General features: G+C 38.5%; 2 protein-coding genes and 1 non-coding gene across 6 annotated transcripts in view; 2 read left to right on the plus strand and 1 right to left on the minus strand.

Annotated features, from left to right (window-relative positions):
• KMT2E (lysine methyltransferase 2E (inactive)) overlaps positions 1-9708 on the plus strand; it is a 92844-nt gene extending 83136 nt beyond the window's left edge. For 3 of the 4 annotated variants that reach the window (XM_007526978.2, XM_060196378.1, XM_060196377.1), the window contains 10 exons: positions 593-847; positions 986-1130; positions 2636-2886; positions 3244-3303; positions 3422-3985; positions 4885-5168; positions 5889-5977; positions 6066-6191; positions 6319-6416; positions 7500-9708. In XM_007526978.2, coding sequence (XP_007527040.2) covers positions 593-847; positions 986-1130; positions 2636-2886; positions 3244-3303; positions 3422-3985; positions 4885-5168; positions 5889-5977; positions 6066-6191; positions 6319-6416; positions 7500-8990 — 3363 coding nt within the window. In that variant the 3' untranslated portion in view covers positions 8991-9708. The remainder of the gene's footprint in view (positions 1-592; positions 848-985; positions 1131-2635; positions 2887-3243; positions 3304-3421; positions 3986-4884; positions 5169-5888; positions 5978-6065; positions 6192-6318; positions 6417-7499) is intronic. The other variant, XM_060196379.1, reaches the window with a different exon arrangement.
• Positions 9709-13097: 3389 nt separating this feature from the next.
• The window catches only part of SRPK2 (SRSF protein kinase 2), a 77752-nt gene continuing 65531 nt past the window's right edge, over positions 13098-25318 (minus strand). Inside the window, exons 12-14 of the mRNA XM_060196391.1 lie at positions 24469-24538; positions 23741-23833; positions 13098-13539 (exon numbers count right to left, since the gene is read on the minus strand). Coding sequence (XP_060052374.1) covers positions 13355-13539; positions 23741-23833; positions 24469-24538 — 348 coding nt within the window. The 3' untranslated portion in view covers positions 13098-13354. The remainder of the gene's footprint in view (positions 13540-23740; positions 23834-24468; positions 24539-25318) is intronic.
• Positions 19498-19604, plus strand: LOC132540031 (U6 spliceosomal RNA). Its single transcript, XR_009551313.1, has one exon. It is a non-coding gene; the product is annotated as a U6 spliceosomal RNA (small nuclear RNA).

Genomic DNA, 25318 nt, shown 5'->3' on the forward strand with positions numbered 1-25318 from the left:
CCACCTCCTGGACCACAATTCTGATACATTTTTTAAAAGGTATATGAATTGGTTCCATCTCTTGGAAATGGTGTTATCCAAGGCAGAAAAGCATTGTCTAAAATCAGATATTTCTAATGAGCTAAGCATTTTATACCTATAATAAAAGCAGTAACAAACCTAAACTTGATATTTGTTTATACTACTGCTAAAAGGATCCTTTTATTCTTCAAAATTTAATTGTATATTTCAACTATCTAAACAAATTTTATGAGAGGAACATTGCTTATTAACACAGCAAGAAAGAAAAAAAACCTTTGCTTCAAAAAAAGGGAAATATATAGTAAGAGAAAAATAATCAGGAGTGAGTACTTCTCTTTTTGTCAATGTGAACAATGTTTTATTTAGGGTTTAAATATATATATTCCTAAGATTTTTTTTTAGGAATCAAAGATTATCAAATAAGTACAGTAACTTAAGCCTGTTTTTGTTTTTTGGATATCATGTGAATTACTTAAATACCATTTCAGATAATTTCAAATTTGCTATTAGAATATTTTGCAGGAGATTTTGTAAAATCTTAAGTTAATTCAGACTTTTTTCTTTTCTTTAGCACTTGGTCAACGAATGGTTAAGTGAGAAGAATGAGAAGACAGGAAAACCTTCAGAGAGCCTTTCAGAAAGGCCTCTACGTATAACTACAGATCCTGAAGTGTTAGCTACACAGCTCAATTCTTTACCAGGTCTCACTTACAGTCCCCATGTATATTCTACTCCTAAGCATTATATTAGATTTACTTCACCATTCCTTTCAGACAAAAGGAGAAGAAAAGAACCTATTGACAATATTTCTGGATCGTGCAAAAAGGTAAGTTTTAAATTTGGCTCTTCCTAAAATTTTTATATTCAATGTCATTACTTAGTAATGAAATGCTTTTGGAATCTACTCTATAGTTATAGACTATGAACAACTCCAAACTGATCACTCTTGCTTTATGTATTCCAGCGATGGTTAAAACAAGCTCTAGAAGAAGAAAACACAGCAATTTTATATCGATTTAATTCAGCTTGTCAAGAAAGATCCAGAAGTCCTACAGTGAATGGTGAAAATAAAAGTCCCCTATTATTAAGTGATAGCTGTTCCTTTCCAGGTAGAATTTCTTTTCTGTTTTGTTTTAGTGTGATGAATGTGGCAATGCACATGGCTTTATAGTGGGCATATTCTTTTTTTCCCTTCAGGGTTATTGCTGGGGCTAGGTGCCTGCACTATGAATCCACTGCTCCTGGGGTCTATTTTTTTCCCCTTTTTTTTGCCCTTGTTTATCATTGTTATTATTGTTGTTGTTAGGACAAAGAGAAATGGAGAGAGGATAGAAAGAGGGGAGAGAAAGATACCTGCAGACCTACTTCACCACTTGTGAAGCAATCCCCCCCCCTCCGAGCAGGTGGGGAGCTGGGGGGCTCAAACTGTTATATCCATATGCTAGTCCTTGAGTGTTGCACCATATGCTCTTAACCTGCTGCACTACCACCCAGCCCCTATAATGGGCATATTCTATTCATTATAGATTTTAAAAAGAGGCATTATTATAGAGATGGTTACCAATTTCAACTCAATTTCCCAACCATACCATAGAGGGAAAACAGTTTACACTCTCTACGAACAATTTTGCATTTTCATATTTTTTTTTCAGATGAGTGATAGAAAATAAAATAACCTTATGGAAGTATGATACTTTGTTGTGATGATGAGTAGTGATGGCACCTAGTTAGCCATATAGTCATAAGGGTACTTAATATTCCATAATATATCATATTGCCAGCATTTTGTAAATACAGGTGGTCCCTGGCTTGTAACAGTTTAACTAAAGAAGGCTTATGACATCCATCACCTATTATAAGCTGAAGAATATCTGTATAAGATATACATGGAAGGAGTGGGATGGTAGCACAGTGGACTAAGTGCATGTGGTGCAAAGCGCAAGGACCAGCGTTAAGGATCCCGGTTCAAGCCCCCAGCTCCCCACTTGCAGGGGAGTTGCTTCACAGGCGGTGAAGCAGGTCTGCAGGTGTCTATCTTTCTCTCCCCTTCTCTGTATTCCCCTTCTCTCTCCGTTTCTCGCTGTTCTATCCAACAACGACGACATAAATTAACAACAATAAAACAAGGGCAACAAAAGGGAATAAATATTTAAAAAAAAAAAAACTTTAAATAAAAAAAGTGAAGGAGTTGGGCGGTAGCGCAGCCAGTTAAGCACAGGGTAGCGCAAGGACAGGCATAAGTTTCCTGGTTCAAGCTCCCGGCTCCCCACCTGCAAAGCAGTCACTTAACAGGTGGTGAAGCAGGTCTGCAGGTGTCTGTCTTTCTCTCCCCCTCCTCTCTCCATTTCTCTGTCCTATCCAACAACGACAATAATAACTACAACAATAAAAACAAAAGGGAATAATTAAATGTTTTTTAAAAAGTGAAATGAACTACTTAGGGGGTAGGGAAAGATTGCTTCATATTAGTAATATCTTCTAAAAACCTGAAACTTATTTTTTGGGATTGAATTATAATTGCTGTAGCTTCCATTTCTGTCAATGCTAAAGTATACTGCAGTTTACAGCAAATACCAGAAATTTTAATTTTTGAAAATTATTACCTTAACAACAGATTTAACAACACCACTAAAAAAACGAAGACTTTATCAGCTGCTTGATTCTGCTTATTCAGAAACCTCCACACCTACTCCATCACCATATGCCACGCCAACTCATACAGATATTACTCCTATGGACCCATCATTTGCAACTCCTCCAAGGATAAAGTCAGATGATGAAGCTTGTAGAAATGGTTATAAACCTATATATTCACCAGTTACCCCAGTAACTCCTGGCACACCAGGAAATACCATGCACTTTGAGGTGAGAAATCTAAATGAAAAAAGGAAAATTAATACTTGAGCATTGGGGATTGGGGGTATACTTAAAAATCCCCCACCCCCTTAAAAATCAGTCTACTGGGAGTAATTTCTAAAAACTAAATTCATAGCATTGCATTAATGTGAATTAATTTGTACTTGTACTAAAATAAATGCAATCCTTATATTGATTGCTATGTACAGTCACACCGAACTGTATTGACCATAAAGCCATATATATATGGAATGAGAAGACAAAGTTTAAAAGCAAAGTCTGCATACTCCTTTATCACTTTGTTTACATTTCTGTAAATACTGTGGTTTTCTATATTTTAATTCACAATTCTATTTTTTTATATAGAATATTTCTTCCCCAGAAAGTTCTCCAGAAATTAAGAGACGCACTTATATAAGTCAAGAGGTAAGGAGTTATTTAGAATTTTTAGTGATTTTTATCATTATGCTTTTGATTAGTAGATTTTTAAAGTTTCAAGATGTGCTGGTATAATTTTTTTTTTTTTTTTTTACTCTGTGAACAGGGATATGAGAGATCTTCAACCATGTTGACATTGGGACCTTTTAGGAGTTCTAATTTAACTGAACTAGGTCTTCAAGAAATAAAGACTATCGGCTATACCAGCCCAAGGAGTAGGACTGAGGTCAATAGGCAGTGTTCTGGAGAAAAGGAATCTGTGTCAGATCTTCAGCTGGGACTTGATACAATTGAGCAAACTGCCTTACATAAAACCATGGAAACACCTACACATGACAGGACTGATTCTAATAGCCAACTGGAACCTACTCACTCTGGACGGGGCACAATATATTCTTCCTGGGTAAAGAGTCCTGACAGGACAGGAGTTAATTTCTCAGTAAACTCAAACTTGAGGGATCTAACACCCTCACATCAATTGGAGGTTGGAGGAGGCTTCCGAATAAGTGAGTCAAAATGCCTCATGCAAGATGATACTAGAGGCATGTTTATGGAAACATCTGTATTTTGTACTTCAGAAGATGGCCTTGTATCTGGTTTTGGAAGAACTATAAATGACAGTTTGATTGACGGAAGTTGTACACCCCAGAATCCACCACAGAAGAAAAAGGTTACAGATTTAATGATCAATCCATTTAGTAATTTTTTTTGTATTACTTGTGATGTAATTTAACAGTTTTAATGTATGTTATGAAGGCATTCTTATTTTAGTTATTCAGGTTAATTTTTTATATGTATACTTTAAAGCCTTTTGCAATAAATTCTCAGTGAATCAAAGCTTATGGAGAAGTAAAACATTTAAATGATACTATAAAACCTGTAAGAAATGGTTTCAGATATTGAAACCTCATGAGTTTTATTTCACCAAAGGGAATGACTTAATAACTACTTCCCAACCAAATAAACAGAACTGAATGATTTTAAAGTATTATGCTAATAAATACTAAATGTAAGTTTGTTCATTTACCCACCATTATTTGGTTGGCAGACATAGTCTAGACAGAATGCCTTATTTCAGAGCAGAGAAACTACATTTATTTTACTTGTTAATAGGCTTATTGTTTGCAGGTCAAAAGAATTTTAGTGATGTGTGCTTTTAATTTTTATAACAGAGTCCAGTTGGCAACTTTGTGGGAAGCAATGTAGTATAGTGGAAAGAGCACGGGCTTTCAAGTAAGACCTAGGTTCGAATCCCGGCTCCAACACTCACCAGCTGTGTGACCTTGAGTGAGTGAGTTACTCAATTTCCTCATCTGTAAAATGGGGATGATAATATACCTATTTCATAGGGTTGTTGTGAGGATTAAATGAGATAATATATTTAAATCATCAAAATACAATGCCTGGCATATAGTAGGCATTTGATAATTGTTAATTGATATTTGTTCGGAATCAAATTATACCTAATTTTCCAATGTAAATATACTACTTATCTTTAGAGAAAATTGGATTGACTTTCTGAAATATAAAACAAGAATAAAAGATTTTATTTTCTGTATCTTTTTTAAGGTTTCTCTGTTAGAATACCGTAAAAGACAACGTGAAGCTAGAAAAAGCGGCTCTAAGGAACACTTTCCACTGGTTAGTGTAGCCCCTCATGCAAACGGAAACTTGAACAACAGCAGTGGTGATGGGAGTGCCAACAGGAGTGAAAATGGAGAACAGGCAGAAAACACTGCTAGCTTACCTTTACCAACACCAGCTACAGTCTATACTGCTTCAGAAGAAACCAGCAGTAACTGTCCTGTTAAGGAAGCTTCTGCCAGTGAAAAAAATGAGCCAGAAGTTCAATGGTATGTCTGTTTGAAAAACCTGTTAACTTTAGGAACTCTGAGCAGTATATGTAATGAAAGTATTATTCTAGTTGAGGATTTTATTCCCCTTGCATCACTAATGTGGATGTAGATTATAAAGATATGAAGTATGCTATCCTAAAAAAAAAATTAATAGTTCATTGAACTATCATCCTGTTTTGTTTTCCCAAGGCTAAGCACATAAGAGAATTGCAGTGATAATTTTCAAAGTTACTCTTTACCCATCTGTATATACTTTCCCAAAAGAAGTTCTCTCCAAAAAAGCTTTGTCATAATTTCTTTGTAGCCCTTACCACTTATTTTAAAAGAAAAATTAAGTTTAATTTTTTTGTTGTTGTTGTCAGAGTAGAAGTAGCTGGATATACCATGAGTCATGCATGGCAAAAGGCAGGAGGCCACACTTAATTTACTGCCCAGTGGTTTTCCCTCAAGAGCATTTCAATAGTCTTATAATCCAGACATAAGGTGATTTATAAGAGAACTATTTGATGGTGCTGGTAGCCTCAAGTGACACTCAAAATATTAATACATTACCACCTCCAAGTCTTCCCTGCTTTTCACCAAGAAATTGCTAAAGAAAAAGGAATGAACACTGGCTGTGTTCTTCAAATAAGTGAGGACATTTTGACTATCAAGAGACAAAGAATAATCTGGCTAACGGTTGCTTCTTTCAGTTGACTATGCGATCTTATTTTAAAGGACTGCTTCAACTTCAGTGGAGCAAGTGAGAGAAAGGAGTTATCAAAGAGCTTTACTTCTAAGTGATCACCGAAAAGATAAAGACAGTGGTAAGTGAGCCTGTTCTTTGCCCCAAAAGTGGAGTTAGCTAGTCACTTTGCAATTCTAATATTTTCTTTGGGTCTGCTTCATCTCTAGGGGGAGAGTCACCCTGTGTCCCATGTTCACCGAATCATGTTCCGTCTTCACCTTCATCTCATTCAAATCACATTCCCCAGTTGCAACCAAAGGGCCCAGTCCTTTCTTTCAGTGAACTTACAGAAGGTCAGTAGCAGATGACCTATTCAGTATGGCTATTTAAGTCAGGAAGGAGAGAACTTTTATAAAAATATTCAATTGAGTAATAAAATGTACTGTTGATAAAAAATGTAATTTTACATTTACTTTACAGATCCTGATCCTGAAAATCTAGAACCCACAACTACAAATGAATGTCCATCCCCAGATACTTCTCAAAATACTTGTAAAAGTCCTTCAAAAGTGAACAAGGTAAAATAGATTTATCTTTGAACATTATCATTCAAAGATTATGTGTATTGATTCTTTTTGCTGGCCCCAGTATCAGTTGGTCATTTCTGGATAGTGTTTCTGTCAGATATACTTCAGTGTTTTTTGTTTTTTGTTTTTAAATGCAAGACTTCATCAGTGACAACTTTGTCCAAATATTGTACTGTGCTAAAAGCACTCAAGCTTTCACATATGCGTCAAGAGTTCCACTGGGCACAGGAAATTCATATCCTTATTATGACACATTTGATCAACCAGTTCTCTCTCAAAAATTTTTAAAGGTCTAGTGGCATTCATTTTGAAAAGACTATCTTCATATTAATCATAGCAGTGTTATAATCTAGCACTGTCTTTGGAAATTGATATATTTTTCTTTTTCCCGTATCATATAATTTAAAGTCTTATTCTTTATATTTGAAAAGTTTATAAGCTCTTAGAAATAAAGCTGATTTGAGGGAGCAAGTTTATTTACTCAAACCACTAGTTTTCACTTATGGTATTCTGATTCTAAGAGTTCTTTCAGAGTAAAGATAAAAAACAGGTTTCACTATTTAAAGAAGAAAAAGTAGATAAAAATAATTCAGAAAATTCAGTGTAACTTGTTACCAAACTTACTGATCTAGTTTTTAACATGACTTTTCAATATCCTAACCTCTGGACTATACCTTAGTTTTAACAAACTTCTCAAAGTGAGTAACAACATTAAATACCGTTAAAAATAATGTTAGGCATAGAAAATAGCTCCGTGTGGAGTATTTGCTTAATTACATGCCTGAGGCTACAGGTTCAGTCCCTAGTGTTACTTTATGCCAGAGCTGAGCAGTATTCTTCTTAGTAAATAAGTAAAATCTTTTTATTTTTAATTTATTTTTTATTATTTTCACCAAAAGCACTGCTCAGCTCTGGTTTGTGATGGGGGGGGGGAGTGCTGAACTTGGATTTTGGAGCCTCAGGCATGAGTCTTTGCATTATCATTATGCTATCAACTCCGCTTATAAATCTTTTTTAAAAGAGGTATAATTCAATATATATAAATATTTTTCATATTTCTCTTTTTTTTCATAGCCAGTAGCAGGTTCACCAGGACCTGCTACTCAACCACATGGTAAAGTGCTCACAAAACCAGATTCCCACTGGGAGACTGTTGTATCAGAAGCTGAGAATGGTGTTCACCTGAAAACAGAGCTTCAACAAAAGCAGCTACTAAATAACATCCAAGCACTTTCAAAGAATCATCTTCCTCAGCCAAATGTTCGCAGTTCATCCGAGCAACTTTCACAAAAACTACCCTCTGCACCCATGAAGTTGCACTGTCCTCCATCACCTCACATAGAGAATCCTCCAAAGTCATCCACGCCTCACACACCTGTACAGCATGGTTACCTTTCACCAAAGCCTCCTTCACAGCAGTTAGGATCCCCCTACAGGCCTCATCATTCACAGTCACCTCAAGTTGGAACACCTCAGCGAGAGCCTCAGAGAAATTTTTATCCAGCAGCACAGAACCTTCAAGCCAGTACTCAGCAGGCAACTTCTGGAGCACTATTTACACAGACACCCTCAGGACAATCTTCAGCAGCATACAGTCAGTTTAATCAACAGAATCTGAACAACACAGCACCACCTCCTCCACCCCCACCACCTCCTTCTTCTTCCTCGTATTATCAAAACCAGCAGCCCTCTGCAAACTTTCAGAATTATAATCAACTTAAAAGTAGTCTTTCCCAACAAACTGTGTTTACATCAGGACCAAATCAAGCACTTCCTGGCACCACAAGCCAGCAAACAGTTCCAGGACACCATGTTACTCCAGGGCATTTTTTGCCTTCTCAGAACCCTACTCTTCACCATCAAACTGCTACTGCGGTAGTCCCTCCCCCTCCGCCGCCACCACCTGCTCCAGGACCACACCTTGTACAACAGCAGAGTTCCCACCAACACTCTGTAGCACATGTAGTGGGGCCTGTTCATGCTGTCACCCCTGGGTCGCATATTCATTCTCAAACTGCTGGCCATCATTTGCCACCACCCCCTCCACCTCCTGCTCCTCATCACCACCCACCCCATCCTTCCACAGGACTCCAAGGTCTACAAGCACAACACCAGCATGTTGTAAATTCAGCACCCCCACCTCCTCCACCACCACCGCCTAATAATGTTTTGGCTTCTGGGCATCATACCACATCAGCTCAAGCCTTACACCATCCACCTCACCAAGGACCTCCACTTTTTCCTTCAAGTGCTCATCCAGCTGTATCACCGTATCCCTCACAAGCTGCACATCATACCACTTTGGGACCGGGACCCCAGCACCAGCCTTCTGGAACAGGGCCACACTGTCCATTACAAGTTGCAGGTCCTCATCTCCAGCCCCAAGGACCAAACAGTATTCCAACACCTACTGCTTCAGGGTTCTGTCCTCATCCTGGCTCTGTGGCCCTGCCACATGGGGTTCAAGGACCTCAGGCATCTCCAGTGCCTGGACAGATTCCAATTCACAGAGCACAGGTGCCACCAACATTTCAGAACAGTTACCATGGCTCAGGGTGGCACTAGAATGGACTAGAAAACATTTTTTTAAATGTTCTGTAAAATAAATTGTATATTTCATATGTACCTGTTAAGGTACTTTTTAAAGCTTGTACATGAAACTTTGTATAAAAAAAAAAAAAAGAAAGAAAAAACACCAGTGCTCTTTCATTGTATTTTTCCCATTTTGCTTTCCAAAATTACTTAAAAAAAAAAAAAGTGCTGTTAAGCCAGTATTAGGTTATCTTTATTTTGTAAGTGAACATTCCAGCTGTTTTTTTTTTTTTCTGGCAGTAGATTCGATGCTACATGACCTTTAAATTTTATTGTTGCAGTTAAATTCATTTAGTGAATGTTTTCTATATTATTTTATACATATGCATAAATTACACAGCTCATGGCACTATGAGGATTTTCACTTTTTCTGTCAACAGTTCTTGAGTGCATCTTAGTTATAACAAATGCAATACAGAATTTTATAAGTTTGGTATGGACATGGCTCATTTTGTTTTACCAGTTATTTGCAAGCAAAATGTAATTTAATGTATAGATGATTTTTAAATGTCTCCTGACAAACTGTAAATACTGCCTTTCTTTTGCGTATATAATTGCTTACAGCTTTTCTCAGTTGATAATTAGCATTGTACATATGACAAGTCTTTGCAAAACTGTGTGATCTTTGTGAAAGTAGTACAGTATATTGCCTTTAATTTCTTTTTTATTTTAAATATACTGTCACATAAAAGCACTGGTTGGGCATTTTAATTCATGTTAATAAATCACAATTATGTCAGTTTTACCAAATTGTCCTTAAAACTTCTGAGATGAAGTCTGTTTTTACAAAAGTTACACTTCTCAAATATGATTTAAGAAGCCTTCCATTTAATGACTACTACCTCAGAAAGTAATGACTTTCTACCTGTAGAAAGCATCAGGATGCAGTAAAGAGTTATTCCCCTAATGCTCCTACTTACTTTTGCAAGAGTCATACGTAGGTACCATGCCATTTATATTTACTTACAACTGATATCAGATAAAATGAACCCATACTCTAAAGGATAACACATGAAACATGTATAGATTATGGTTTACAATTGTTTGAAAACATGTAGCCTACCTGAAAACACAGTAATATCAAATGACTCAAACCTATTGATTAGTCAAAAATATTTTAAACCTTAAATTAACTAACTTCTACTTACTACATATTGATAGTATCTTCAAAAGGTCATGTGAAATTTTAAAATTTGGAGTGTACAAAACTAAAAGCATTATTACATCTCTCAAGTGAAATGAAAATGGTCTTGCAAATCATTTTATTGCTGAAACAAAAAAATGCTAGTTATTTTAGGAAAATAAAAGTTCTTTTTTTCTACCTCAGGAGTACTAGGTATAACCACTATTTCCAACACATTTTTTAATCAGCTAATTACCTGACATAATTTGGCACAGTATATAAACTGTGCATTGCAAAAAAAAAAATAGTGTACTAAAATTAAGTGAAAATGATTTGGTAGTAATACAAGTAGTTTGATTATACTCATTTCCTTTTTAAAATTAACTAATGATAGTAAATGGACAGCAGTGCTTAGAATTTAATTCTGGTCAGTTTCAAGTGTTTAAAATAACCTGAAAAGTTTACTTTGCCATCCTTAACTGTCAAACATTATTTTATGGCATTCACTACAAAAAATACCTGATAAAGAAGAGACAGCTTAAACATGGAATACCTAGCATACTGAGAAATCAATATTCATCTTCTAAAAGAATTAATGGTTTTAGATTCTTGGTTGAAATTTGCCTACCATACAAGTAACTTATTTTGTGTAAAGTATAGGATCTTTTACTCTCCTTAATGAGTATATATCCGCTCAAATACTATCTACTAAACTTCATTAAAGTTACAAGAGAGAGATAAGCTATCTTCCCCACCAAATATAGGGTAACAGTTTATCCTGTTAAATACGTACAGGAAAATACAAGTTAGAAAAATCATATTTCACCTAATAAGTATCCCCTCTTTGAAACTCATACCCAGTTTTTCTCTGCCTTTGGGCACTTTTAATTTTCAGGCAGGCAGCTTCTGAATCTGCTACAATCACATATGTGATCCACTGCTTGACATTCTCTTCAAGATTCTATATGGACTAGAAAAGGAAAAGATAGGACATTCAACTAAAATCACTGAGTGAGCTATAATGTCTCACATAACACCAGTGTTTTAATTTAGTTTGTATGCATTCTTTATCAAGAGACCCAAGAATATGTTAAAAAACCATACTATACCTAACAAATTTTTCTCTCCAGGACATCTGTTTCTACATTGTAACTTGGTTAGGCTATTTTAATAGGCAATCACTTAAATATAAATCATAGTAAATAATCTATTTTCTAACATGTCAAAACTGCATTAAATTTCATTTTAAGTATGCTAAATCCTGATATAGACCTAGGGAAGACAAAAATTCTATGGTTCTTATTGGAATGTTTTCTATAGAATGTGTGGGTACATCACTGTTCCATAGCTATCATGTGTCACAGAACCTACATGGTAACTTACAGTCTCATAAGAACATTTTATCATGCACAGTTCATAAGTGGATGGTGGGTCCTAGTTCTCAGGGATAATGTGCTATAATGCTAATTCCTAAGAGGGTCGTGTCTGGTTTGCTCACAGTGAATACTATTACAAAATTTTGTGATGGAGCATGAACAAAAATGATGAATAAAATCCTAATGCATCTATACTACAAGCATGTTCTCTAAATCCATACTCTACCCTTACAAAAAGAACGACTTGTAGTAATTCTTAATGTAGACTATAAAAATACATTTCCTATAAAAGGAATGTTACTATTTCTTGTTCTGGTCATACTACATTGAAAAGCAAATGTTTAATAATCCTGTCCTTTAAAAGACAGACCAATGACCAAGGCAATGTCTTGGGGTAAAAAAAAGAAAAAAGAAAAAGTTTCATTTTAAGTCAATTGCAAGCACCTCAAACAATAGATTATTGTTACAACAGTTGTTATCTTTTCACATTCTGATTATTGCAAAGGCATATGGATAAAGGTTAATGGATAAAGTCAAGAAAAATGAGGCACCTTAATGAATGTAAAATTTTTAAAAACTGACATTTAATCTACTTTTGAAAGGTTAAAATAGCTCTATAATATTCTAAAATTGTATTGCCTACTATGGTTTGTGTCCTGGATTCTACAAAGGAAATGCATAAACAAAACTGCATTCTGTAAAGGGTAAATCATTTTTCTCAATATTCATAAAAAGACAAATGAAAAAAAGCTATTACAATGTGTGTAGTAACACATAAAACACACTATGGGATGAATATAACCGCTGTCACCTCTGAATTGTTAGTACTCTGGCCACTATGCTATCAAGTGTGTATACCATACCTTGATCTTAGACAAACACGAGCGAGCTTTTCAAAATATATATTTTTATATTTTTCATTCCACACGCTGGACATGTTTCTCTTGTCCAATTTAATTTATGTAGACCTTTACTTACAGTGATTGGGAGGAGGCAACACTACATGGTACTGAGCCATCACATTTTTTAAGGGGGAAATTACTTTTTCTTTAAAAGTTAATTTTTAAGATATGCAAAAATACAAATAGGAGCACTAATCTCTAGTATTCTAGAATGAGAAGCATGTCTTCCTTTAAAGTGTCACGTAGGGAATGACATCCAATAACCCAGAGCCAGCCACATTTAGACTCCAATGTAAAAGGACTGTCATGTAATGAAAAGTTTGCACAACTCCCTGGAGTAGTTGAAGTCCGCTACATGCAACACAGGCTACAAAGCACTCAAGACTTAGTAGCTTTTCTGAAATTTGAGTCCCCATCCCATATTTAATGGAAATTAACATTTACAGGGTGCATTTACATACACTATAATACAGGAATGATGTCCCTTTGCCAGAAGATAAAATTGTACATTTCCTTGCTATTTCTTGGTTCCAACTTGATAATTTCTTAAGATTGTAAATTATATAGTACTCAGCTAAAATACTTCTTCATAAATAGTTACAAAACCTGCCAAAACACAAGGGAGAAGTACTTTTTGTTCAAAAAAATTGACATCTGAATGTTAACACAACACAAGAAACAATGCTTAGACACATGTTATTGTTTCCAGAAGAAAGTGGGTCAGTAAACTACTAAGCTGAAGACAGAAGACTACCCTTTCCCAGGATCACAGTGCACAAAAAGCAAAATGTCAAACAACAGTACCTCAAAGCAAAATAAAGGTCTGAGGATGAAGCCAGCTCACTTGTAATCCTGTTAAAGAATGAGAGTCACCGTTTAGGTCCAATGTACTGGGAAAACATTTGCTAGCTCAGAACACTATATTTGTAGAATCTGCTAAGAATTCAGCCAAGGATGCCGAAGGCATTCACCAGCTGAGGCGCGTTTTTCTGGAACCATTTCTAACATCGGGATCAGGAAATCTGTAAACTGTGCAGCATCTTCATGAGGCCAACCATACTTTTCCACAAGTACATCAAAGAGGCTCCAGGGCTTCAGCTTGGTGATGTGCCGCAATTCTCCTACAGGGACAAAAAGGGCAGTGTCAAGGAAACTAGATTTCCATTTCCCATCGGTGGTCCAGCAACAGTCTTTCCAAAGAAGCAGATGATCTACCTGCTCAGCATGGCAAACAATGACAAATCAATCCCACCCCCCCAAACAATAATTAACTTTATATATGTCAGGGTCATACTTCAAATAATCTTGGCAAATATAACTAAGATTAAGTTAGAAGAAAATAATTAATTTATATCAGTTCTCAGTTTCTTTAAATAGTAGAACATCTTGAGTCCACCCTGGTTATTTTCATTTGCAAAGATTGAAAGTACTCACTCCAACATGGAATCTTTAACAATTAGTAAGTTGGCTTTAAATAGCTTTAAGATAATAATACCCCATTTAACAGTGGGGCATTATTTCCATATATTACCATGCAAAGAAAGGAGAATGTCCCCCACCCCAAACAGCACTATCTATCCAAAAGAACTTTTCCTTTTTTTTTTTAAGCTAATATTTACTGAACACCTAATATATAAACAGAATCTTTGGTATGTACTCAGGTTAACAATAACAATCATAATAGTGATAAGTTATGAAGATAATCGTTAACCTTTGATGAGCACTTTTTTATTAGTGATTTAATAATGATCGACAAGATTATGGGATAAGAGAGGTACAATTCCATATAATTGCCAGCACCAGATTTCTATATCCCCTCCCCTCCCTATAGGGAACCTGTAAGGTTCCCTATTCTTTATCCCTCTGGGACTATGGACCAAAGAACTTAATGAGGAGAAGAAGGTGGAAAGTCTGGCTTCTGTAATTACTTCTCCACTGGACATGGGAACCAAACTAGTCGTTCTGTAACCCTGGCCTGTCTCCAATATGGTACTTTACATGTACTGTCCAATGTGATAGCTGCTAGCAGGCTGCTACTGAGCACTTGAAATGTGACTAATGCCACTAAGAAGCTGAAGTTTTCATTTTTAATTTCTATACTTTTTTTTAATTGCCACCAGGGCTATTACTTGCATGATGAGTTCAATGCTTCTGGTGGTCATTCTGTCTCCTTTTATTTTATTTTGTTTGATAGGAGAGAAACTAAGAGGAGTTGGGGAGGGAGGAGAAAGAGAAACACCTGCAGCTCTCCAATCATACAGAGCTCTCCCCTGCAGGCGGGTCTGGGGGCTTGAACCTAGGCTCTTACACATGGTAACAGGTGCCCTTTTCCAAATGCACCATAGCCTAGCCCCTATTTCCTACACATTTGAACAGTCATAAGTAACTGGTGACAACTGTACTGGAAATCACAGTTCCAGAGGCCAACCTAAATCAAATAGCATCCATGCCTACAAATTTGTTGTGAAATCTAAACATCGAAACACCAAACTGAAAAATCCTTAAGTCACACTTTTCAAAATAAATTGAAGTATGAAAAAATGTGGGTTAAAGTAGCTGTACTGTCACAGACTGAGAAGCTAGTAAATGATCTGTAAACAAATAGTTCGTAGCATCATTAATTTGGAGTAGTTCAAACTTAGGAGTAACTCAGACTCTTAAACAATGAATGGCTAATAAAGTCATAGTATGGGTGGAGGGTAGATAGCATAATGGTTATGCAATGAGACTCTCATGCCTAAGGCTCCAAAATCCCAGATTCAATCCCCTGCACCACCATAAGCCAGAACTGAGCAGTGCTCTGGTAAAACAAAAACAAAAACAAACAAACAAAAGAATAAATTATTGTTTTTTAAGAATAGAGGAAACATTTTTATGTTAAACTGTCAAAAGATTAGGGTAACTTTTATTATTAACAATATGTTGGGCTCCTTAGCAGATTTTACTACACAGCGGCCCATTCTTCAAACCCTCTTGGGTCAGAGCATACCAAAGGAGTCTAATGTTTTGATATACTTAGGTAAAGAGCAAATTTCTCTCTCCTGTTTCATCTACTGTAATTTAATTAACAAAGAATAAGTTCTCTGCTTAAAGAAGTTAAAAATAGGCCTGGTCTTTTAAATCTGTTTGTTCAGCCCACATTATAACATATTTCTCTTAGTTTTACATCATAAAAGAATACTACAAGGAGAGATGACCTGCATGCCACCCCATGTTTGTTTTTTTTTTTCATTCTATACACTTTTCAATGTGCATTCTTACTAAATTTTTGTTTATAGAGTTGTAATCCTGATGTATACAGATTCTGAATAAAGCAATCTGCAGAGAATGTTTCCTGTTAAAAGGGTTGGTGTGTAACACAAGTTTGGGCTGAATATGAGGAGAAAGAGTTAAGCATCACTTCCAGACTACAGGTCAGATTTCTTTTAAGAAAATAAACAAAGCTGCTATTTTGAGGAAAAAAGGGTTCTCTCTCCAAAAACAAAATCTCAGCAATCACTGAGTGTTTGCCCTTTGAATGTGGAAATGTGAGTCCTGGCAATCTAAGGAAATAAAATATGACACACCCCCCATACACTTACTGAACATATACACTTACATATGCTTGCAAAAGACCAAATGTTCACTGACAGATGAATGGCATAAATAGTTGTTAAAAACAAAGCACATCTATTTGATATATACAACTTATATAAAACAATATAATAAAAAATAGGAGGGAGTAGTAAAAACTTATCAACATTATGTTCTATGAATGACCACAAGGGTGATTTTGGAAATGCCCATAAAACGTCATCCAAGAACCATCTTGTTAATAAAGTGCTTTCTCTACATTTTCTGTTATGGAACTATAATTTCATAATGACTGCTGATCTCACCAAAGCAATTATGGGTAACTTACTAAGATCAGTTCTCTGGTAAGAGAAGAGAGCTGCATCAAAAACCACCTATTGTGGGGTAGATAGCATAATGGTTATGCAAACCGACTCTCATGGTGGAGGATTTTAGGTTCAATCCCCCCACACCACTGTAAGCCAGTGCTGAGCATTACTCTGGGGGGAAAAAAAATCTACAACACCCATCTATTCTGACTTGGAATCAATACTCTTCAGATCTGTGAATAAATACAACTAATAAGTACTGTTGCAGAGGACAGGTGGGTGCCCAACAAGTAACAGCAAAAGATCACACCTGGAACAAAAAGGCTGATACTCCCCTTAAAAACAAACAAACAAAAACGGGCCAGGCAGTAGCACAGTGGGTTAAGTGCACATGGTGTAAAGCAAAAGGATACCAGTTCCAGACACAGCTCCCCACATGCAGGGGGGTTGCTTTATGAGCAGCAAAGCAGGTCTGCAGGTGTCTATCTTTCTCTCCCCCTCTCTGTCGTCCCCTCCTTTATCAATTTCTCTCCGTCATATCCAACAATAGCAGCAGCAATGCCAACAATAACAATAAACAAGGGCAACAAAAATGGGAAAAATGGCCTCCAGGAGCAGTGGTCTTGTAGTGCAGACAACAAGCCCCAGTGATAACCTTGGAGGCAAAACAAACAAACAAAAGCCCACACCCAGAATCTCACAGCACAGCCTACAAAGTCTGAGGATCACCAACAGACAAGTGGAAGTGGAAAGGGGTGGGCAGAACTTTGTGGAGCAGAGGTGGCCATTTTTTCCTTTATTTATTTATTTCTTTTCTATTTCCTTCAAATTAGACAGAAGATAAGGATGAGAGATAGAGGGAGAGAAAGACAGACAGCTGCAGACCTGCTCCACCACTCATGAAGCAAATGCCTGCAGGTGTGGAGTGAGGGCTCAAACCCGGGTCTTTGCACTGGGGAATACGTATGCTTAACCGGTGCAAGATCCCCAGGGACCTCCAAAATATATGTGACAAACAGATGAACAGAACCTTAAAGTCAAGGAGCAGTATCCAGTCTGCATGGGTCAAAAGCCTATGAAAGACCATTGCTGTTAATAGCAGAGAATTTGTAGGTACAGGAGGTGGTGCTGGAGATAAGGCAGGGCTTTCCAGATGAGGGTGCTCAGTTCAATAACTGGCTTGTCATGTGCCAGAGCAATGTTCTGGTTCTCTCTCTCTCTCTCTCTCTCTCTCTCTCTCTCTCATACACACACACACACACACACACACACACATTAAAGACTGGATTATTCATTAATTCTGGAGATACAATAAATTAAGAAAAAAGGAACTGGTAGAGTGCACAAAATACCATGCACAAGGACCTGGGTTCAAGGCTGCACTGTTTCTGTTACTATTATTTGATAGCTGGGACATGTCTATGAAACCGCTTACTTCCTGGGCACATTCCACAGTGCATTTGGACAGCTATAAAAAAATACGGGGTGGGGGGGTTAGAGGGTTTTAAAAGAACAGAAATGCTTTCTCGTAGTTCTGGAGGCTGCCAGGTCTGAGATCAGGGCTCCTCCTTCAGGTCAGGGAATTTTCATTTTGTCCTTTCCAGACAAAGAGACCAGGGAGATATCTGGGGCCTGTTTTAAAAGATCTCTATAGTCAACAACTTGTTAACTCTCTTTTCAAGCACCAGGTTCCAGATGCTAGCATGATGCCAAGCAGACTTCCCTAGAAAGACATCCCCACCAATGTGTCCTGGAGCTCTGCTTCCCCAGAGAGAAATGGAGAGAGATGGGGAAGACAGAGAGGGGTAGAGAAAGATAGACACCTGCAGACCTGCCTTACCGCCTGTAAAGCGACTCCCTGCAGGTGGCGAGCCCGGGGCTTGAACCGGGATCCTTACAGGGGTCCTTGCATTCTGTGCCAGGTGTGCTTAACCCGCTGAGCTACCTCCCCGACTCTCAGCATGCTTAATTCTTAATGACCTTTGAGGACTAATGTTCAGATCTTGAAGGGTTAGCCAGAAAATTACTTATCAGAATGAGAACAGTAACTATACTCCATACCCAATCCAATTCCAGTTAAAAAAAAAAAAATAACCAAATCAATCACTATACTGAATTATAAAAAGATACAAACGAACCTAGCTACATTGACCTTTAGCTTTAACATACAACCTCCTGTTCTTCCCTGGCACTGTGTTGGGGATGAACTTTGTTTTACAGGAAAACCAGCTGTTTCCTGCTCCCATTGCTTCCCAATGTGATGGAAGCAAGTGAGCAGCACTTTTCACTCCTGCTTTTCTCTTTATCAGATCAGCTCTGGCACAAAGGAATTTTAGGAGGCAAAAACAAAAATTCAAAGGGACACATTTAGATCCCAGTATTCCCAGTGTGTACTGTTTTTTTTTTTTTAATGCAGTGATGAGGAAAGAACCTGAGGGCTCATTTACCTGTGATATCCTGCAACAGCCTTCCTGGTGTGATTTAAAAAAAAAAAAACTATGTGAGAGAGTGAGAGAGAGGTAGAAAAAGAGAATGTGGAGAGGAGCCGAGTGGTGGTGCACCTGGTTAAATGCATATGTTACAATGTGCAAAGACCTGGGTTCAAGCCCCCAGTGACCACCTACAAAGGAAAATTTCACCAATGGTGAAGTAGTGTTGCAGGTGTCTCTCTCCTTCTCTATCACTCCTTTCTCTCTAAATTTCTGGCTGTCACTACCCAATAAATAAAGACAATTAAAAAAAAGGAAAGAACAAAAAAACATGTTTAAAAAGAGAGAACGAGAGAGTGTAGAGAGGGAGAGACACCACAGCAATGCACCATGAGCCATGGAGTTTCCTTGAGTGCTCTGTCCACAGTGCTCCAATGTGGTGCCCTGGACTGAACCCAGTACTGTCCACACAAGGTAAAGAATGCATTCTATGCATTGAGCATGGTCAACAAACAATCTTTTGTGGAACAAATCATTCCTTTCAACCAGAGGGGCACGGTAGCATACATTTTCACAACAGGCTCAACTCATCACTAATATTATTCTTGCGACTTCTGTGAAAGGAAGGAAAGGATGAAGGGATACTGGGACCCTGTTCTGTCTCCTAGAAACTAGTCAAAGGGAAATGAGAGGTTGGGCCTTTATATTAAAGACTATATTGTAATAAGCCTTCTAATTAAAAAATAATACAAATACAAATAAATCAGGGATGCTTGACTCAGCAGCACATATACTAAAGTAGGAATGATACAGAGAAGATCAGCATGGCCTATGAACAAGGGTGGCAAACAAACCTGTGAAGCATTCCACATTTTTCCAATAATGTGTAAAAAAAAAAAATCAGAGATCATTAGATATCAGTTGACAGGCATTCTAAGAGAAATGTTGTCTACTCATGAATTTTCTCCTATATCCAAAGGAAGCAAATTAAGGTTCTAGAGTGCACATATTACCATGTACAAGGACACAACACTTTATTGAGATATTATTGATGAATCTCAAATAAGGATGTGAAAAGTGTTTCAACACTGCAGTTCACCTTCAAAGTTCTAAAGTACTTGCATGCATTCAAACACACATACATATTGTGGAGCATCAAATCCAATAGCAAAAGATAAGCCAAGTCCTATACAAGAACCTTCTATTCTTTTAACATCTAGTTTGCAGATAGGGTATGGATACAGATCACAAGATTTCCTAGTAGCAATGGAATTAAAGGCACATGTCGGCTGCCTTCCACACATGAAGACTGGGAGGTCTCAGCTGAAACCATTCATCCAGCCAAAATCAGGTCACCACATATCTCAGCAGTCTGTACTCCAAAGAAAGCCTCTGCCCAATGGGAAAGGCTTCCATGCCCACTGCTTGCCCCAAGCTGGTATTCTGCAGGCACTAGCACCTCAGACCAGCTGTCTCTATGAGCAAATCTGAGCACAGACGTCTCAGAGAGGCACTTCTGAATAAGCTGAAGTGTACTTTCTCACCATTAACAGACCCTATTTTAATTCTTCTTCATCAATGCACCTACCTACAAACAGCAGACAGGGGAAATTTCAGAGCCCAACTCTACTCTGCATGACTCCTTTATGCATAGAAAAGACAAGCAGAGTGGAAGTTGGGCGGTAGCACAGCGGGTTAAGCGCACGTGGCACGTGACTGGATCAAGGATCCCAGTTCGAGCCCCCGGCTCCCCACCTGCAGGGAAATCGCTTCACAAGCAGTGAAGCAGGTTTTCAGGTGTCTATCTTTCTCTCTCCCTCTCTCTCTTCCCCTCCTCTCTCCATTTCTCTCTGTCCTAGCAATGACGACATCAATAACAACAATGAAAAACAAAAACAAAAGGAAAAATAAATATTTTAAAAAAAAGAAAAGATAAGCAGTAGCATGATAAATAAATCAGCCTCTCTTAACTTTTATTAGCTGCAGTACCTCACCAGCCTGATGCTCATGGTGGGAAATGACGTTCCCCACTTGGCATGTGCTTGGGGTAGGTCTGCTCTTAGCTCTGCCCCTTCTCCTCCAGAGGTTAGCAAGGTAATGCATTTCCGCGACCGACTGGGGAGGGAACTCTAGTGCTTCCTTCCACCAGCATCACCCATCAAAGGCAAGGACTATGGCTGGCGTTCACAACAAAAACTCTACTAGTCAAGTTTCCTGGGGGTGAGGCTATCTCCCACATTCTCTGAGGACATTCTGAGATGCTGAAGGAGTCTACCTTGATTAAAATAATCATTTCCCCACCTGCATGACAAGCAATGAAGCAGGTCTGCAGGTGTCTTTGTCTCCCCCTCTCTCCATTTCTCTCTGTTCTATCGAACGACAACATCAATAACAACAACAATAATAACTACAACAAGGGGAACAAAAAGGGAATAAATAAATATTTTTTTAAAAATTTTAAACCATTTCCCAGGCTATCAGAATCTAGACATTTTTTTTTTTTTGCTTCAATCAATTTTGAATAACATTTTTCTGGAAGTTTCCTATGGAAAGTTATTTTTTTAGTAATTGTTTTTAAGTTCATAATGTTTTCCTGTTTATAATTTTGTCTTAGTAATAATGGCACATATTATGCCACATGCTATGTAGGCAGACTTACACTTCCTTTTAATTTTTTTCTCACACTTCCTTCTAATAATGAACATCCTGAAATAATTCCCACCAACCCGTTTTCCCTACCCCAGGTTCACTGACAGATGACATTAAGAGGCCCCCTATCACAAACCAAACTAAAACCCCAACTCTGCCACTGAGTATACACAGCTCATGGAAAGGCCTTTCACTGTCCTTAATTCTGTTTGGGCCCATGTGAAGAGGGGAACTATTTACCTCACTAATGTGACTCAGATGCACACAAGCACCTTCTGCTTTAAAAAAAAAAAATTATTTTATTTGATAGAGAAATTGAGAGGGGAGGGAGGGAGACGGGGGGGGGGGGAGACAGGGAGGGATGGAGGGAGGGGGAGGGAGAGAGGGAGAGAGGGGTGAGGGGGAGAGAGAGAGAGAATGTGGCACCTGCAGCATTACTTCTCCAGGACTGGTGGTAAGAAAGCAACTGCTTTAGCTATTAATTTCATAGGTTGCCCACTGACTGACCCTTAAAAGTTGAGAGGTAGTCACTGCACTCAGAGAAAATGAAGCAGGAAGCCCCATCTTTAGCATGTTAGCTGCATAGTAGCAAAGTATATCATACTGGGGGGAGGATGGGTGGTGGTACACCAGGTTAAGTGCAAGGACTCACCCAAGGATCCCGATTCAAGCCCCCTTCTCCCCATCTACTGGGAGGTTGTTTCACAAGCTGTGAAGCAGGTCTGCAGGTGTCTAGCTTTCTCTCCCTCTCGCTATCTACCTCTCCTCTCTCAATTTCTCTCTGTCCTATCAAATGAAAAGTTAAAAAAAATTATATGGGGCATAGGACAGTAGTACAGTGGGTTAAGCACACGTGGCACCAAGTGCAAGGACTGGCATAAGAATCCTGGTTCGAGGCCCCAGCTCCCCACCTGCAGGGGAGTTGCTTCACAGGTGGTGAAGCAGGTCTGCTGGTATCTGTTTCTCTCCTGTCTTCCCCTCCTCTCTCCATTTCTATCTGTCCTATCTAACAACGATGACATCGACAGCAACAGTAACTATAACAACAATAAAACAACAACAAGGGCAACAAAAGGGAAAATATTAAAAAGTACACAGTAAAGAAATATAAAATATCTGCAATTTATAACAAAGTTTACATGAATTCCTATCTCACAGAAAAAATAAAAGTCAAATTTGTATCTGGGGCAATCAGAAATTTCTAGAAATTCCATGACATACTCCTTTTTGTTTTTGAAGATTAATTTTGTTCCACATGAGATAGTTTCATATGAGAGAAAGAAGTCAGAGTACCACTCTGGCCCTTAAGATATTAGGGATGAAACTGGGAGCCGCAGCTATCTAAGTCTTACTCTACCAGCTGAGTCATTTTCCCAGCCTATAAGTTGCTTATTAAAGGGTGTTATAACAACAACAACAATAGTAATTTAAGATGACAAAAGATTAAGAAGATAAACTACATGTATAAAAAAGAAATGGGGTCAGGTGGTGGTGCACCTGATTGAATGCACATGTTATAATGTGCAAGGGCCTGCAGGGGGAAAGCTTTGCAAGTGGTGAAGCAGTGCTGCCAGGTCTCTCTGCTTCTCTGCCCCCTCCCTCCCCCTTCCTCCCGATTTCTGGCAAAGCATGTCTCCAGCCCAATTTAAACCGATTTTATTAAAACTGCAATACACAACTTGGTGCTTAGATGGAAGAGACGGAGATAAAACAATTTTGATAAAAGTTTTCTTTACAAGGTCTTACTCCATAGTAGCAGATGGTTCAAGTTTATGTCTTGAAAAGAAGCTTCTTTAGAAGAGTTCTCTAGTTGTAGAAGTCCAGCTCTTTCTCCACTGCTCAAATGCAAATGCACAACTTCTCCTTTGGGAGAGGATTATGCTGGAAATTAGTGCTTTGTAAATACCGTTACCTTTTCTGGTGAAAAACTCCTTGGAGTATTTGCCCAACATAGCGTATTTTCGAGGGATTTTCCCCAGCAGTTCAATGATCATTGCTATGTGATCTGCATTGGGAAAAATTGCCAGCAAAACAGAAACATGACAGTTTAATCAGTACAATGCATGCAGACACTGCCACCACCCGCGCAGACAGAAACAGAGCGCGACCTGAATAATTAGAAGCATAGACTGTGCCCATGCAGCCAGATTCGGGGCACAGACTCGGGAGGACAGATGCACAGGATCACTGCTGCACAGGGCCAGATGCTGGCTGCCCCGTCCGACTTTTAAATCAGCAAAGGAATTCTGCTGGGTGCTTTTCGAATTTTGGAGACATGCCTTTATCACCAGAAGTGCTGCCATCAGCAGCTGTTATTCCGTTTCTGTCTGCACCGTGGCGCTTTTAAAAAGAAGAGGTACTACCTCTGCGATTGAAGAATTCCCGAGAATATTTTCCTGACAGAGCAAAGTGCCTTGGGATACTGCCTAGCAGCTCTATGATGTGGGCTATATGGTCTATGGAGGAGAGAAAAAAAAAAGGATACGGGAGTGGGTGGGGGGTGGGGAAGGATGGGGTAAAAGAAGGAAAATTGAAATTAGTAAAAACTCAGAAATCGATTCAAATCAACAAATGTCTGCAGCACAATCATGCAAAGCTCTGGCATGGCAGGCCCCAAGGCACCATCTGCAACAGTGACTGGTCCTGCTCACCCCAGGCCACCTCAGTACTGCCAAGCAAATAAGCATGGAGATGGTCAGGTTTATAGATAGAATCCAAGCCTGAATTCCTGGATTCTTCGACTAAGCTCCCCTAATAGGGCAAAGAAATGGGCAGTCAATCACTGGACAAAATGGCCAGGGAGAGGCTTTGTATACAGCCTGTCCTCGTCTGGCTGGCTGGGATCTGGCCAGTGTAAGATGGGAGGGAGAGGCAGGCTTGGGCCCCGGGGGCTGTGTGGAAGGAGGCCAGTGCCAGCAGGATCTGCCCATTCACTGCCGCTGAGGGGGCCTCAAGCTCAAATGAATAGCATATGAATTTGGTTTTTGAAAACCAAAACACAGCTCTATTTTGGTACAAAAATATAATACACTCCAACAGTTCGGTACACACAGGAGACTCAAGACAGAGGGACGTATTCAGCAGTACTCACCTTCATCTCTGGAATAGTCTTCCCCAGAATGTGGTTCAAACAAATAATCTCCTGTTGCCAGCTCAAATGCCTAGGATATAATAAACGACATGCTAAGGACCTTAGAGAAACTAGTCCTGAGTATCAGCAACTTTTCCTCCTGGCATTAAAAAAGCTACATTTTTATGAGCATCTAAATCAAACTGAAGAGCCTCATAAATAAAATTAACACCAAAAAAAAATTTTTTTCCCCTTTCTTCCAGAAAGTTTTAAGAAGCCTCAGAAATAGTCCATCTTCTTTAATGAAGACATAAGGGCTATATACCACCTTCATTTTACAGGAAGGAAAACACAAACATCAGTGGGTAAGCAGTTGTGTGAAGGCCTGGCTACAGCACGGCAGGCAGGACTCTACATGAGCCAATCCAGGATGCAGACCTGTCTGACTGATTCCACAGTCTGACCTCAGATCATGTGCTAACCCTGGATAGCAGGCACTGCTGTTGTCCATAAGCAAAGATCTTCATCTCTTAGTGGCCTGAGGTGATTTTCAGTATCACATCATCATTTAATTTCATCATTATCTAGCCCATTTCTGATTTAACCAAAGAAAAAGCCACAGCCCCCTCCTTTCTCCCCCCACCCCAACCCCCCATAAAAGGCAAGCCACTTTTGCTGTCCCATGGAGCTAGATGACTATGTGGCTATTCCTGCTGAAGGCCAGGCTGGGTTTACAGTATCTATCCATGGTTTGTCAGCATGCAGGAGACTATCTGTCTCTAACTCTGCTAAATAGTCTTCTTCCCTTGTGTGTGTACATACACACACGTACACACACATACACACACACACCTCCCTCAGAACCATGAAT

This window comes from Erinaceus europaeus, chromosome 8 (genome assembly GCF_950295315.1).
Source record: "Erinaceus europaeus chromosome 8, mEriEur2.1, whole genome shotgun sequence".
NCBI lineage: Eukaryota > Metazoa > Chordata > Mammalia > Eulipotyphla > Erinaceidae > Erinaceus > Erinaceus europaeus.